Source organism: Monodelphis domestica, chromosome X (genome assembly GCF_027887165.1).
Source record: "Monodelphis domestica isolate mMonDom1 chromosome X, mMonDom1.pri, whole genome shotgun sequence".
Classification (NCBI taxonomy): Eukaryota; Metazoa; Chordata; class Mammalia; order Didelphimorphia; family Didelphidae; genus Monodelphis; species Monodelphis domestica.
The window spans coordinates 34476193-34492900 of record NC_077235.1 but is presented as its reverse complement, the minus strand read 5'-3'; the positions used below and the strand labels follow the sequence as shown (position 1 = coordinate 34492900).

Sequence of the window (16708 nt, the reverse complement as noted above, 5' to 3'; positions counted from 1 at the left end):
GGAGCAGTGGCCCTTGATCGATTACCAACATCAAGGGATCTTTAATCATGCCATCCTTAGTCTGCCTCTGAAGGCTGTACTGCTTCAGTTGGATGTGCCAAAAGCAAATTGTCTTGTTGGAAGTCAGAGCTTCCCTTAACTGGTTATGCTAACCTTGCAGACATCTCTCCAGGCTAGGGAAGGTCAAAGGGAAAGATCTGTCACTGCCTTGGAGCCAACTTTGGTGTGTGTCTAAGGGTGACCTTGTTAATGGATTTAATTGCTCTGCCAGGGCCAAAGGATTGTGGGCCACAGCCACAATCTTGCTTTCTGAACAAAGGAAAATTGCTTTGTCACCTTCCTCTCAAGCAAAAGGAAGATGATCTGAGGGAAACACCCAGAAGTGAAGGGAAGGCTGCTATCCTGGGGACCCAGGACAGTGCTGTGAGGAAGAACCCTTGTAAATGTTGACCACTGTCTCTGCCTCCAAGCATCCTCTATGAGAAAAGCAGAACTCCTTTGTATCCTGAAAGAGATAATAGACTTCTTTAAATGCTAACCTTCACCCAAGGAAGTAGCTTAGGGGCATCCTCTCCTGTAAGCCATTTTCCCAGAGTCTTTTCCTCTTTCCTTTCCTTCCGCCCCATTTATATCTGATCCATAAAAAAAGCTTTTTAAGAAAATGGCATCCCTAATGCTCTCCTTTGCAGCCATTTATCTCCAGTTATATTTTTGTCATTGTCTTAATGATAGTCCAGAGAAGAGCGCAATTCTTCAGACTGCATGGTTGTGAATTTCATTAAGCCTCCTGGCTCTGGACCTGGAGTCCAGCCCTGTGGCAGGGAGCCTTCTTGATTTGCAAAGGAGACCTTACTTCTTTAGAGCTAGGAAGAGTAGACCTTTATTTGCAATGGGGGAAAATTCTGAAGTGTGGAATGTCTGGGAGGGAAATGGAGCCCTGACACCCGGGCCTTGGGAAGGGCCTGGTTTGTCTTTAGTGCCCTTCCTTCTTCTTTCTCCTCCCCCTCTCCAAGGGGCTCAGTTCCCTCAAATCGTCCCTCCCCGAGAGCTTCGCCTCCACTTTCTGAAAAATGGGGACCCAGTTTGACTTCAAAAAGTTAGAATCTTCGGTTTCTGTGTATGCATTTTTGGTGGTGGGGGGGCGCCGTTATGGAAATATGTCTGAGATCTAGCGAATTCTCATCTATGGACGTTGCAATGCTTGCCCACCTCATATTGGGGAAGAGGAAATAGTGGTGGGAAGCAGCAAGATGCACGGGCTTTGGGACAATGTGTACCAGGCTGGTAGAACCTAAAGGCTGGCAAGTCCACCCAAGAGGAAAAGCTTTGAGGATGGGACCTGCTTGGGATTGTGTGTCTGTTAGTGGAGGACCAAACTAACTAAATGTGGATGGAGATAACAGAAGCTCATCACTGGACAGTTGGGCCCCAGAGGATGAATTTGGGTGGGCGGGTGGGTGGAGGTAAACAGTTGCCTGGTTTGCTTTCTCTAAGTCTGCAATTCCATTAGCTCTGAATGAATGAGAGTATCTGTTTCTCTATAGTTCTGTCAGCCCTGAATTTCATTGCTTTGAATTTTTTTTCTCTCAATATACTTCAGGTCTTGTCTAATTTCAACTGACCTTTTCTATAAATTAGTCTTAACTCAATGAGATTTTAATGCTCTTCAGTTGATCCTTTTTCTTCCTTCTTCTCTTTTTTTCCTTCTGTTTCTTTTTTTCCTCCCTTCTTTTCCAGGGAACATCTTTGTAATCAGTTTGTCTGTGGCCGACATGCTTGTTGCTGTGTATCCTTACCCTATGACCTTGATTGCCATCTTGAACAACGGCTGGACCATGGGAAAACTCCACTGTCAACTGAGCGGCCTGATTACAAGCATTAGCGCTGTTAGCTCCGTCTTTAACATCATGGTGATAGCCCTCAACCGCTACTGCTACATCTGCCATAGCCTCCTGTATGAGAAGATCTTCACTGGAAGGAACAGCATCCTCATCCTCATCGTGACCTGGCTGATGACCATGTTGGCCCTCATCCCCAACTACTATGTGACCACCGTGCAGTATAATCCCCAGGTCTATACCTGCAGCTTTGTCTACACTTCCTCTGCCATCTACGCCTTTGGAGTGATGGCCCTCCATTTCCTCATCCCCCTGACGGTGGTGGCATTCTGTTACCTGAGGATCTGGATCTTGGTCATTCAAGTCAATCATCGAGTCAAGGTCACCAAGCCGAAGTTCATGCTGGTGGATGTCCGCAACTTCATGACAATGTTTCTGGTCTTCGTCCTCTTCGCTCTGTGCTGGGGTCCGCTGAATTTCATCAAGCTCGCCAGGGTCTTCGATCCTTTGGGCATTGGCCCTAGCATCCCAGAGTGGATGTACATTGGGAGCTACTACTTGGCCTACTTCAACAGCTGCGTCAACGCGATGATCTACGGAACTCTCAACCAGAACTTCCGCAAGGAGTACCAGCGCATCGTCCGCAACACCAAGGAGTCGGCCTACTACTTTGTCGTCGACCTGCAGGAGCAAATCCATGAGATGAGGATGAGGCGCAAGCCAACCTATGCCGGGGCCAGGCGCATCCAAGGAGACACCTACCTGTGAAGACAGAAGTCTCACCGTGTGTCCTTAGTGATGGCTAAGTGACAGGTCCCAGTTCTAAGTTTGCTCCGCATACTATACGCTTAAAGCTTGATGCACCGTACTTCTCCCTGCTCTGACACAGAGTCTACACACACCCACATCCCCCCACACATACACTCCCTATATACACACACATACACAAACACCCCCTATATGCACATACATAGACACGTGCACCCCCTATATGCACATGCATGCACACATATGCTCGACACAAACCTACACACTAGACACATCACACCAGCAGGCTTAGAAGTACAGATTAGTGAGTGTGTTTTAGCTCATTGTACAAGTGTACCTTATACTTTGCGTAATAGTAGCATATCTTTGAAAATACATAATACAATTTTAGAGAACTCACTCAAGTTCCCCAGTGTTTGCCATTCTAATTTCAAAGCTACTTCAGCTTTCTTTCCGATTGATCTTCATTTATCAGTGGCTCCCCACGCTCCTTTTCTCTTCCCCTTTGGTCATCCCTGCTCCCCCAGCCTCTTGGCTAAGTGGCTAGTCATCTCTATATAAATAACCAATCGATGTATTTGGGGGGAGCTCATATGGGAAGCTTGTGGTTAAAGCCTTCTGTAAATGAAGTATCTTTTGGTCGCATGAATATGACAGCATAGTCATCTGTTTTGTGAGCGTGAATTTACATATATTTAAGCAGGCCCACCTGTGCTTCAAATGGCAGTCAAGGAAGCCGGTGAGATAATCCAGTACTTTAAATGAATGGCATCTTTCCTAAATTTCAGCTGCAAAATGTTACTCTGATGTCTACTGAATTCAATTGGAAAGCTCACCTCTGACTTAATTCTTAGTACAGGGCAGTCAGTCAGTCTAATGGTGTCCTGAAGGGTTTGGAACACTTCCCCCTGAGCCCAGGCCATCAGGCAGAATTCCCAAGGGCAGACAGTACACTGCTGCTGCTCCTTCCTCCTGCTGCTGTTCTCAAAATGTCACAAGTAGATGTGCCCCCATAGGACACCGGGGCAATGTCTCATTTAGAATCTCGGAATGTGGGGTGCCTGGATCTGAGCAAGTGTTAGCTTTCAGCTTTGGGGAGGTGCTCAGTTTTTCCAGGAAAGCTAAGGTAGAGACTCCCAAGCAGGGCCTGCTATACCTTCGTAATTGAATCCCACAACCACACAGGACCCTGTTCGTCTTCTCTTTCCCAGAGCGGGCATAAAAATAGAACAGATGAGATCATCAAATTTCAGAAAGAGGTTTGGAGTAGAAGCCCAATTTCAGGGATGCTCCACTGGGTAATGGCCAGTCCTCCTTGGACTCATCCCTCTCAGTTTCTGCCACTGGAACACAGCAAGAGAGACAAACTGAGCCCATTTCCACCCATCTCATCCATGTCCACACTTGCACCGAGCACCCAATGAAATGGTTAAATATTGGCACATGTGGAACAGAATGGACAGAGGAAAGAAAAGGTTGCTGTCACTGGCCTTGGTTGGGGGGGAATGAGGTGGAGTTAGAGGGGCTAAGAGATGGCGGGAAGGGGGAATAGGAGTAGAGGGCCGCTTTGGGGGTGACTCCCAAATTCCCAGGCAGAAAAATGGTATGAGTGGTGATTTGGATAGGCTGACCAATTCACACTGGGAATGGTCAGAGGGGGAGAAAGCAAACCTGGGAAGTTTAGTTCGCAGAAACTAGGTGACTTTTTCAAATGAAGGCTGAGCACATTAGGTGTTTCGGGGAAGTAGTTCAGACAGCAGCATTGTAGGCAGGACTCAGACACAAATCTGCACTTGGGATTCAACCTGAGAGCTGCCCAACTGGCACTTTTCATAGTCCAAGCTCAAGGCAATCAGCCAAAAAAAATAGAGCATAATCTTCTTTCTTCACAAAATAGACATACCTATTATGATTATTTATTGCTCAAGAAGTATTTAAGGAACAGATCCTCACATACCTCTATTTATCTATTATTTATTACTTAAGAAATATGAATATGTAAAGGACACATCTTTCCTTCCTTTATTTATTACTATCATGCCTATGTGATGAATTCTAATCTCTCTCTCTTTTTAATGAATCTTCAATTCAAACTCGGGAGTCACTGGACAAAAAAATCTAGTTGTGGCCCACTGCTTTTCCCAGTTAGATCCAAAATTCTTAGTAGTTCAGTTTGTTCCTTTCGTTCGATAAGCATTCTACTGAATAATCACCAAGAACATTCACCAGACCTTTTCCTTTCTCTCTGTGGTGGCTCTACAGGCTTGCTTTCTTTGTTGAGAGAAAATGGAGGCCATCTCAATTGCTAAGAGGCTCTCCTCTTTAGCTATGGTACTGCTTGGGATCACGTACCAGGTTGGCAGGCAGGATTCTGTCTCACTTAGGGCCACCACCACCCTAAATCACTCACACTTAGGGCCACAACCCACTTCCCTCCCTACCCCCCCCCCCCCCATCCACTTCTTCTCCCTTCATCTCTGGGCTCCCATAGGGACAAATTTGCAAATTCACTCCCACCTTCTCTACTCCTGTGGATTTTACTTAAGGAAGATGGCACTTTAATGAAGGATTCATTACAATTCTATATTGAGACACCCACATTTGAATCATTCAAATCAACCCTACCTATCTCCAGATGTCTCCACCTGAGCCTGAGGGGGATACCAAGAAGATCCAGAAAAGCCAGATGACGGAGACACTGCCCCCGTGGAGGCAAGAAGCCACTAAGAGAAGGAGCCATGGATCCATCTGGCACAGTGAAAGAGGGTGAGAGAAGCAGGACCCGAAAGCTTAGTGGTGTCACACTTCCAAGCAGGAGGCTCACCCAAGAGAAGCTCCGAAGAATAGCTAGCCTTCAGAAGCCTTGCTCCTTGTCTATACCACACTTGGACTCCAGCCCCTTTCGGGGTTGTGAGGATGTGGGGTGCTAATCTTAGTGTTTCCTAATGGCTTTCTTAGTTACTGGGGTCTCCACTCTGACCTCTTTTCTCAGCTCTGCCACTCACTTTGCTGTCCCTGGGACGCTGAATGGCAAGAACTTGGAATAGTTCAGGTGATCAATTGACAGGATTGAGATCAGCATATTTTAAAACCTAGATAGGGATTCTTCCATAAAAGTCAGGCGAGAAGAATAAAAAAATTTAAATTTATTTAAAAGAATTCTATTAGAGTTGGATTTACTATATGAAATCATGCCTTAAAGCACTGGATTTTAATTATCTAACTGCCTTAAAAATTGTGTGTTTAATGTAACAATAAAACATATTTTCATGGCATTAGAAACAAAAAGGTGTGATTGACTTCCTTAAAACACTTGGGATACTACGTGGGCCAGGGTGGCTGGGTAGGGCGAGGGTGGATTCTGACTGACTTGTTAGGGAGTCAGGGGCAGCAGGGACTAACAGGAGGCAAAATGGCTCTCAGCTAGAACCATTCAATCAGCGAGTCCTTAGCAAAGCTCCCCCTTTTCTGAAGCCTTGCCATTTACCAAGCACTTTCCTCCTTGTAATCTGAAAGGAGTAGGCAGAGAATGTATTCTCATCACGATTTTACATCCAAGGAAACAAGACAAGGAGAGGCCAACGAAATGACAACTGGCAAGAAGCCCAAGTTAGAACTTGAGTCTAAGGGTTGGCAGGAACCTCAGAAGCCATCCAATTCAACCTAGAACGCCTAGAGAGAGGGGCAACTCGCTTCCTCCCATAGCAGCCCAATCTACTCTGGGACAAGACCATTTCTCAGACTAGCTAGGTCTTTCGGGGCTCAGTGGGAATAGAAAACTGGCCAAGATTCTCGCGGGATAGAACAAGGAAGAAACTGGAATTATGTCCCTAGGAGAGACTTTAGACACAATCTGGCCCAGGTGTTCTTAACCTTTTTTTGTGTCGTGGCCCCCTCTGGCAGTCTGGTGAAGCCTGCGGACCCTTCCTCAGAATAATGTTGTTTTACTGCATAAAAGAAAGTGCACAGGATAATAGAGGAAACCAATGGTACTGAAAAATATATTTCTTTAAAGTTCACAGACTCTAGGTTAAGAACTCCTGCTCCAGACCAATCCCTTTGTCTTACAGATGAGGCCTCTGAATCTGGAAAGGACAGGATGAAAATGCTGGCCAGGGAGCCAAACCCCACATCCTGCCAGTGGCAGAAAGAAGCTGCCCTCAATAAGCCCGAGTTGCCATCACTAACTAACACTCTTCCCAGCCAGTTCTTGTCGGAGAGCTGGGTCTCAGACCCAGGGGCTCCTGACTCAGAGGAGGGGGCCCGGGCCTGCACAGCCAGGACATTTCAGCCTCCTCCAAGTCAGCTGCCCAAACAATCTTCCCAAGGCACTGAGCTAACTGCACCGCTTCCCTTGCTTAAAACTCTTTGAATTGGTCCCAGTTGCCTCTGGCTTACCATAGGAACTCCCCATTAGGCACACCCAAATCAATATAACTCAGGGTCCAGTACCCCGACTGGAGTGAGCCTTGGGAGTAGGAGCCCCAAAGAACATCCGAGACTTGCTTTTCCCCATCTCAGAAGGCAGCTAGAGGAAAGCTTGTGGTTCTCTGGCCTCCAAAAACATGGGTAAAAGGATGCCTGGGTTCCATTACCATTCGGTACAGGATAGCCTTTATTTTGCCCCACAGAAAACATAGAAAGAGCCAGGACTCAGAGTAGCCCACAATCACTATGATTCTCTCCCCCAAACCCCAGGAAGCCTCCTTCTCATTCTTACAGGGGACTCCTAAGCACAGCAGTGTCCAGGTCTACTGGGAGCCCTGGGAGGGGAGGGGGAAACAAAGTTGCCATCGCTAAATAGTGGCAGTGGCGAAGGAAGCCCCTTCACATCCTGGCGAATGCTACTTTTGCTCCAGAGATGAATACAAGTCTCCAGCTATATGGTACTCCCCCGAGGGCTTGGATTCCCTGGAAGTCACTAGAAAAGCATCCTTCCAACATGCTGGTGAGTCCCATCATCACCTCCCCTCCCCTCCCCAGGACCCCATATAAGCAGGCACCAGGGTGTGTGTGCTTCAGTCGAGTGTGAAATTATTTCCACCTCCGAAAATTGGCATATGGTCCAAATCCAGACTTGACTTACTGCCCTGGACCTTTAAGAATGTGAGGGACCAAATGGTAATCATGCAGATTAAACTTCAAAAGGGTGTCCAGAGTACCTTCCTTTCCCCCTCGAGAGCTGGTTGTGAATTAAACTTGTCCCAGAGATTCAGCTCTCCTAAGGGCTTAGGCTTCTCTTGGCAAGAAATCAGACTTGGAGCTGCTAGAGAGGCAACCCTTTCCCATCAGACCTGTATTGTCTAAATAATGCATCACTGGGCTTTTGCTCCGTAGTTATGGGACTTTAAGCCCTTGCTATTCCCCCAGCTCTAGAGCCCACAGAAGTGGTCTGTCCACACCTCTCCCAGAGAAGTGTTACTGCCAAGAATGGCTCTCCCTGCCCCTCCTTCCCCAAGGTGAACCTCCCCAACTCTTGAGTTTGGCTAAGCAAGGCCATCCTTTGTTACCCTGGGCTTTAGGAGCATGCCTCAGACTCAGGGCTGGAAGGGATGCTGTCTCCTCAAACAGAATCTCCTAGAAAACTCAGCTCCCAACCCCAGATGGCTAGCTAGAGGGGTCCTCCGCAGACACTCCCAAGTCTTCTCTAGGCTCTGTGGCCCCATCTCCTTTAACCAGGCCATGCCACCCTGATTGCTTACATCTGGACACTGTCCAGTCCAGTTCATTGGTCTCTCCTAGGCTGTGGAGCCCAGATCTGACCAGGGCTGTAGGGTAAGCTGGGCCTAGGCAGAGGCCATTGGGACTCCCATTGCCCAAGTCCTGAGCACTAAGACTCTCTATGCAGCCCAAGCTCTCATGTGGTTCCTGGCTGCTTGAGCTTACAAGTTACACCACTGTCCCTCCAAGGCTAGGGTCAGGAACTCCCCACTCTAGGAGACGTGGGTCAGAACACACATAATTACCAGATGGCTCTGCTTTATGGCAACTGTTAGTGGCTGGGGTTGGGGTGAGGATGCATGTGTGGGTAGAGTCATAACTGGATCCATCGAAAAGGGGGGGGGGGAGGCAAAATGGGCAATTAAGGCAAAAAACAAAGCTGGTGACCAAAGGGTGTCTCAGACAGCCCCAAACCACCAATTAATCTCCACTAGTTCCAAAGCAAACTCCAATGGGCAAGGGCAAACACTTCCACAATCAACAATCCCAAACCCTGGAAATCTTCCCCAGTTAATTTGGGTTCCCCCTGTCTGGCCTCATGGCTGCCCCCCTCCCCCAGGAATTTCTAACCTGGCTGCCCCAAACTTTTAAAATGTTAAAATTGTTAAATGTGTTGGCAACTATATTTCAATTTCAATGGCTTCCTTTGTAATACTCTCTATTTTATTTTGTGCATTTAAAAACATTATTCTGAAAATGAACTTAGGCTTAACTAGACTATGAAAGAGGCCCACCACCACACACAAAAGCTGAAGAACCCCTGCCCTCCAGCAACATTTCCTAGCCATCTCTGGGCTCTTGCACCAGTTGTCCCTCATGCATGCCTGGCAGGAATGGACAGGAATACCTCCATCTCTACCTGAACCCTACAAGGCCCACAGCTGGCGTAAGTGCTTTCTCCTTTGATTTTATTTTGATTTCTTCCTGTTTGTATTGTATGACCCCCCCAACCCCCCACTCTGTACAATGTAAGTCTTCTGCTCATCTCGCATTTTTGGTTTAGGGGTCCCAGCTCCAAGCACAGGGCTTTCTTTGTACGTAGTAGGTACTTAAATGTTTGGTAGGCTAGACTGGCGTGTTCCATTAGGGTCTTGAGTACTGGGGTGAGGGTTAGCGGGGCAGAAATCATGGTCTTTGAGGAACTGTCCCTGGCCACTGGCCACATCTTGTTCCTGCTGGGCATGCTGGGAGTGGGGGGCCTTCCCAGAACCTTTGCTATGGTAAACACCTGAATGCTAATTGAGAACCTGCCCCCCCCCCACCTGAGCACCCCAGGCTCTCACATGAATGCAGGATCCCACCCAAGAATGCCATGCCTTCATTCTCATTCATACCTCAGGTCTTATTCATAGCTCTCACCCCCAAGTTCTCTTCCCTCCCCTACATAAGAGCCTAGCTGCCCTGGCTTCCAGTAACCCAGCTCTTCAGCCAAGTGCTGGGTAGGGGGCCCAATGCGGAAGGCCCTGCCTGCCCCTCCACTCCCTTCCTTTAGGACAGAAGCCCATACCCTGCCCTTGCCAGCCTTCTGAAGAACTAGAATCCTCCTGCACTCCAGTCCCTCTTGTGGGGTCCTCAGGCACCTGCTGCCATGCTACTTCTCTGCCCAGACTCCTGGGCAGTGTGGCTCCTGAGAGAGACCGAGAAGTGCCGGGCCTGACCACTTGGAAGTCCTCAGGTAAGTCCCTTCTCCCCTGGCTCAGGGTCTTCATCTGAACACTAGGAGGGAGGGGGTCACCTCTTCTCTAAGGTTTCCCCATCCGGTTCTAGACCTAGAAGCCCAGCTGACGGCAGTCTCCCCTTATCCACATGAAGACCTCCCAAATGCCAGCGACTTTTTCACTAATTCAACAGTTGACGCTTAAGTGTGCTCTGTATGGGCCAGTCATCTGTTGGGGAGAGAGAGGCCAAAAATAGTTTCTGCCCTTCTGGGTGTGGGTGTGTGGGCGTGGGTGGTGCTCTCACAATGTTCTGGAAGCTCACTGAGCTGACCTTACTACCCTCTGGAAACTTCTTCAGCTCCCTGGCATTCTCCTAGTAGTCGATGGCCATTTTCCTGGCAATACTGTTCCCTCCACTTCCATGAGTCCCCAGTCCTCTTGGGAGTGAGCCTGTGGCCATAGCATGGCCTCTGGGGGCCCCCCTGCATCTCTGCAGGAGAGGAGTTAGACAATTCGCCAGCTCCATGCTGGGTGCTAATAAATGCTGGGCAAATAAGAAGGGGGGAAAACCAGGGCCCCAAAGCAGTCCCTGCCCTGAAGAAGGCCCCAATCTAATGGGGGAGGGCTGCTGGAATACACAACATGCAAACAATTATGCACAAATCCCCTGGGTGGGGACTGACTGGATAAATGGGGAGGGTGCTAGGATGAAGGAGGATGGGGCTGAGATTTTAGCTGAGATGTGAAGGAATCCAGGCCAGCCAGGAAGGAGATGAGGAGAGGAGAGGAGGTAGAGCATTCCAGGCGCAGGGGCCAGCCACAGAGAATGGAGCTGTCTTCTGCCAGTCTTTAAAAGGCCGAGAGAGGATTTCACATCTAATCCTGGAGGGAAGAGGGGACCCCTGGAGGGAAGAGGTTGCTGAATGGGGTGGGGTGGGGTGGGGTGGGGGGAGTCACATGAGCCTGACCTCCACTTTAGGGAGATCACTTGATAGCTGAGTGGAGGGTGGACTGCAGTGGGGGGGAGGGACTTGAGGCAGGGAGAAGACCAGCAGGCTGTTGCAATAGTCTGGGCAAGAGGTGATGAGGGCCTGCAACAGGTGGTGGCAGTGTCAGAGGAGAGGAGACATATAAGAGATGGTCTCGAGGCAGAAGTGCCAGAATGTGAGCAGTGAGAGAGGGTGAGGAATCCAGGTTCCCAGCCTGGCTGACTGCTGGGTGGGGGGTGGTGGGGGGAGTGGTGGGGCTGGGGGGAGGTGCCGCCCTCCACACTAATAGAAAGTGAGGGGAGAAAGAACAGGACTGGGCAGTGAACAAGCATTTATTAAGCCATTCCCTAAGTGTTAGGCCCTGTGCTAAGTCCTGGAGGGCCACAGGGAGAAGGGAAAAGACCAGCCCTAATCCCCGCTCTCAAGTAGCTCACAGTCCACAGGGGGAGCTCATCAAAACTGAGGGGAGGCACTGATATTAAGTAGGGTTAGGGAAGGCCATCCGAGCTGAGACTAGAAGGAAGCCTGGAGGGGAAAGCAAGCATTCCAGGAATGGGGATGGCCTGCCCGGAGAAAATGCTGGATGCGGTATCTTGGATGGAGCAAAGAAGACTGGAAAGGTAAGAGGAGCTTTAGAAGGCCAGCAGAGGATTTCTTATTTAATCCTGGAAGGGTCTGTGGCCACTGGAGTTTGGGGAATAGGCTGGGGGAGTCGCCGTAGTCCCTCTAGGCTGCTCTGCCCTTTAGATGGATGAGTGGAGGCGGGGATGGACTAGATTGGGGAGAGCTCAACCAGCAGCTATTGCTGTATTATCCAGGTGGGAGATGGTGAGGGCCTGGCCTGTAACAGGGTGGTGGCGGGGTTAGAGGAGGAAAGGGGAGACACCAAGGCAGAATCAATAGGGCTTGCTCAAGGTGGTGGAAGAGTTGTGAAGTGGGAGGGAAGGGATTAAGGGGAAAAGAGTTATACTGAGTTCACTTTGGGACCTGTGGGCTCTGAGGGCCTTCTGTGGCCACTGGCTAAGAATAGATTTAGGGCTAGGGGAGAACAGCAGATCATTTTCAGAGGAGGAAACTGAGGCTCAAAGTCCTACAGATAAAAATTAGGAGCAGAACTAGGATGAGGGGCCATACCCTACTGGCTTAATCAAAGGCAGAAACTTCCTCCCTTCTCCTCCCCCCCCCCCCATAAGTGAGGAGTTAGTTCCTTGCTTAGACCTCCAGTAAGCCTTCAGGAGACCATTCCTCTCTTGGGCACCCTGTATTTCTTGATCTGTTCTAGCCTGCCTCTGTTGTACTTGGGCTGGTCCCCTTTGGGTCATTCCATTCAAATTCATTGAGTGCTTTTTAAGCTCCTGCATGTGCTGCGGCCTTCTAGGCCCTTATAGTCCATTAAACTATCTGAGGCTGCCTCTGCCCCCCCCCCCAATATCCCAAAGTCTCCTGGTTAAATCTGAAGCTTTCTATTCTGGCCTCTTAGCCATTAACTTTGAGACAGACTCCAGTGGAGGCCCTAGCTAGCTCTAAAACCTTCTCTTGCCTGGGTCCCCTGCCTAGTTTCACAGCATTTCCTGGGCTGCCCATCCCATCCCCCATGCTCTTCTTCAACCACGTGGTGCAGAGGGATTCTCTTCTCCCCCTCTCCCACCCTCTCTTTGGCCAGGGGGATTACCCCTAGTTCAGAGAAGTCCAAGGAGGGCTTTCAACTTCTTTCAGGGTTTGCTTTTCTGGCAAGTAAGGTGCCCCTTGTGCCTGGCCCTGCAGAGAGCCCAGCCACTCTGCTGGCCTTCCCACCCACACTGCCCACTTCTCTACTCCAGTCTACTCCCACCCCTCCCCTAGGCCCAGGGGAGAAAGGCTCCTGATAAAAACACTGATAAAGCCCTTCCTAGATGGAGCCAGAGAAAGCTCCCTTATCTAATTTGTGGATGACACAAAGCTAGGAGGGTGCTTAATATGATGGCAGAATCAAGATTCAGAATAATATCAACAGGCTAGGGATGGGACCTGGAACATGAAATTTCCCAGGGTTCAGTGTAATGGGGCGGGGGATGCCCAAGCCTGGCAGCTGTGGGGAACAAGTTCTAGACAAGGAAATATGCAGGAGAGACATGGAGGAGGAAAACAGAAGCTGGGCTGGGCACAAGGGCACAATGAACCTGTGGGTGGGTCTTCCTGGCTTCCATTGGTATCCCTGAAGAGTGCACACCTTGAGTGGCCCCCTAGTGAAGACTGGTGGAGGAAGCTCTGTAATCCACATTGTTGGGGGGTGGAATACTCACACTGGAGAGCTCAGAGCTGCTGCTAGTAAGTCTTTTATAACTGGTCATAGTCAGTCTTCAGTTAGTAGTAGGTCTACTAGTGTCCTGCCCATACCTGGAATGCTGCTGGGTTCTGCTGTTGACAAGATGGAGCCATAAAATAAATGAGAAGCAACTGAGGTTAACTAGCTTAGAAAAGACCTTGGCTAGGCATCAGGAGGGGAGCAACTCTGGGCTGTGGTAGTGGCTGTGGCTTGTGGGGGAGGTGAGCTCTCCAACAGTTGTATTCTTTGGCCCCTGAGAGCCCTAGGAACAATGGGTAGAAATGGAAGGGAGCTAGAATTTTTTAACCAAAGGAGCCTCTCACTTCCTCATCCCTCCACGGGACCTTGCTCTTTGCCACTGAAGTGTTGTGTTGGAAAGGCACACGCTAGAAGGAAGGCTGACCCAATGATCTCCCAATTCTAGGATCCTAATAATAATTTCTTAAAATAATAATCTCCCTTTCCTCCCCTTTTCTTCCCCCTTCTTTTTAAGATAGGCAAAATCTAAAAAGGATTATTACAAGACATCTTAACTAGACTATCCCCCTGAGGGCCAAATCCTGTTGACCTCCAGCTCCTCCCCCCAACTAAGGATGGATTTTCCATTTCAAAATAACAATCAAACTTTGTTTTAGAATGTAAAAACCATTCTCAGCTAGGAACTATTCAAATCCTGCTACCTCCCAAGCTACCAAGTGCTAGCCTTTATTGTTATTCTACAGAATCTGGGTCCTTTTTAAATTGTGATGAGTTCCCGGCAGGCTTTTTTTTTTTTAGTCTTGGCTTTCCAGGAGTCCTGTGATTCTTAAATTAGCCCTACTAGACCTGTTTCCCAGTTGGTTGTTTTCTGTAAGAGGATACATTATATTTTTCTTGTTTTTTTTTTATCTTTTGGTTGTTTATATGTTTATGGAGTCATTGAACCTCCTATGTTAAGCTGTTGGTTCTCTGAATGTTTCCTCTCAACTCTCACTTCTTTTCCAATTCTTTTCTCCATCCCTCTCGTTTCATTTCTAATAATTTTAAACTCATTTTCTATGAATTCTCCTTGATCTTGTGACTAAACTATGTCGTTCTTTTGATTTGGAATTACTGGGTTTGTGTCTTAGATATCTTTTTTTAAGTTTATTTAATTAATTTAGACTATTTCCATGGTTCCATGATTCATGTTCTTTCCCTCTGCCCTCCTATAGCCAACAAACAATTTTACTGGGTTTTACATATTATTAGTATTTGCACTAGGGTGATCTTAGATATTTCTGATATCAAAGTTCATTCTATCATCTTTCTCTATTTGAGACTTGGTGTTAGGTCCAGCTTTTGTACTTCTGGCAGGAATGCTATGGTGGCTTTATATGGTCTTGGCCTTATTTTGGGTCCTGGGGACCAGGATCTTTGGTTATTGAGTCCCTGGTTCTTAAAGGATCCCAGATGGAGCTTAAGTGGGGGAGCTGTAAATTTCTAGTGAACTCTAGTGATCTGAGGTTTAGTCCAATCTCTGCCCTCCTAGGCTTTTCTAGTTGTTTCTCAGTTGTTAGGAATTGCCTAACTCCAATCCAGGCAACATTAACTTGTCCCTGGGTGGTGCCAAGTCCAGGATCTGTCCTCGTGGTCCTGGGCTGTTGGCCCGGCTTTTCAGAGCCCTGGGATACATTCCTGGTCTATAGCTGTTGCACAGTACCTGCCCTAGTCACTTGCCAATGGATAGAATTTATGATCTCAGTCCAGAAAGACAAGCTAGCATTTTCCCCATGGATTTCTGTCACTACTGAGTCAGGGGCTCTGCTGAGGTCTTGGTTGTAATTGTGGAGGGATTTGGGATGTGTGTCCCTCTTCCCCCAATCCACCATCTTGGCTGGTCTCCCCACATTTCTCCTAGTAATTTCTTTATGCTTCCTGCTCCCACTTTTCTTTGTTGAATGTTTCAAATCCATATGATTTATTATTTTTCCCACTAAATCAATGGTTATATTGGCAAAGGGAAGTCCTAATGAGGAAACTCCCTTTACAGTTGCAAGAGGGCACTGGCTCTCCAACTTAGTGTCTTGGAAAGTAGCCCTAGGGCATGGAGATGTTAAGTGAATGAATGAAAAAACATTCATTAAGCCTTTACTCCCCTGCCAAGCACTACAACTGACTTGCCCAGGGTCACACAGGCAATAAGCACCTAGCAGAGCTGTTATTACATACACCATAAAAATCCTAGAATGGTGTTAGCCTCAGGCAGTGGAAGTTGTCTAAGATTACCCAGATCCTACCAGGGCTTCTGTTCCTCCAGCTGGCAGAAATCACTGAGCTTAGCACCAAGTTAGCCAGGATCATTCATTCAAATCCAAAGCTGTCTTCTGTTCCTTCAGACAGTGGCCTTCCACTGTTTTCCCCATTGATGAGCCTTGAGGTCCTGAGGTCTACACTCTTTGTCCCTTCTCAACTGATTTAGCACAGGCAGTTGGTTTGAGGGTGGCCCTACTGTGGCACAGCTGGGACTAGAATACTAGAATGCGGGCATCTTATTCTAAGCCCAGGGGGGTCCCCAGCTTTTAAAACTCAAATAGACAAGCACCAGGTATTGTTTATTAACCCCTTCTTGCCTTTCACCCGTCCCCCAGCTTACTGGACTTGCATCCATAGGCTCTCCTCCTAGCCTGGCTTCTCCCAGACAATGGGGCCCATCTTGGTCTTGTCCTTAGCTGGGCCCTCTGCTGACTTGATCTCCATTTCCTTGCATCTTAGGATATTCTTTTCCTTTTAGTGTTGATTCAGAAACACAATCACCCTCCCCCACCCCCTTCCTTTCCTAAACTTTAGCACTACCACTCCACTCCTTGTGTGGTGCATGCTGGTCATTGTTTAACTTTTAAATTGAATCTACATTTTTAACTTTTAAATTGAATCTACATTTTTTACCATTTTCTCTCTCACCCTAAGTCCAGACATTTTGCAAAACAAACCAGGCCCCTAGCCCCATGGGATATCCTCCCACTGAAATGGAACTCCCTTCATCTCCCCCCCCCCCCAGACTAAAATGATTGGCTGGTCACCACTATAGTCTAGCTCCCCCAGGCTTTCAACTTCAGCTTTGTCTTTTTTGAACCCTTACCAATTGGTTCTAAGGCAGAAGAAGAGCAGTAAGGGTGAGGCAATGGGGGTTCAGCGACTTGCCTAGTAGGAAGTGGCTGAGGTTAGATTTGAACTCAGGACCTCCTATCTCCAGGCCTGGCTCTCAATTCACTGAGCCATCCAGCTTCCCACTTCAACACTGTCTTTCACTCTTTACCCTCCCCATCCAAAATTCATCCCCAATCTTGTTCTTTCTACTTTCATGATCTCTGGGTCCCCCTCCTTCTAGTCACACCCTCCACCCTCACTCAGGCAGGTATTAACTGTCTCATCCCTGGACCGTTGCAATGGTCTTCTAATTGGCCTCTT

General features: G+C 48.2%; 1 protein-coding gene across 3 annotated transcripts in view; it reads left to right on the top strand.

The window, feature by feature from the left end:
• The window catches only part of GPR50 (G protein-coupled receptor 50), a 68621-nt gene extending 62727 nt beyond the window's left edge, over positions 1-5894 (top strand). For all 3 annotated transcript variants that reach the window (XM_056809833.1, XM_007507288.3, XM_007507289.3), the window contains one exon: positions 1738-5894. In XM_056809833.1, the coding sequence (XP_056665811.1) occupies positions 1738-2606 (869 nt within the window). In that variant the 3' untranslated portion in view covers positions 2607-5894. The remainder of the gene's footprint in view (positions 1-1737) is intronic.
• The last annotated feature ends 10814 nt before the right edge of the window (positions 5895-16708 follow it).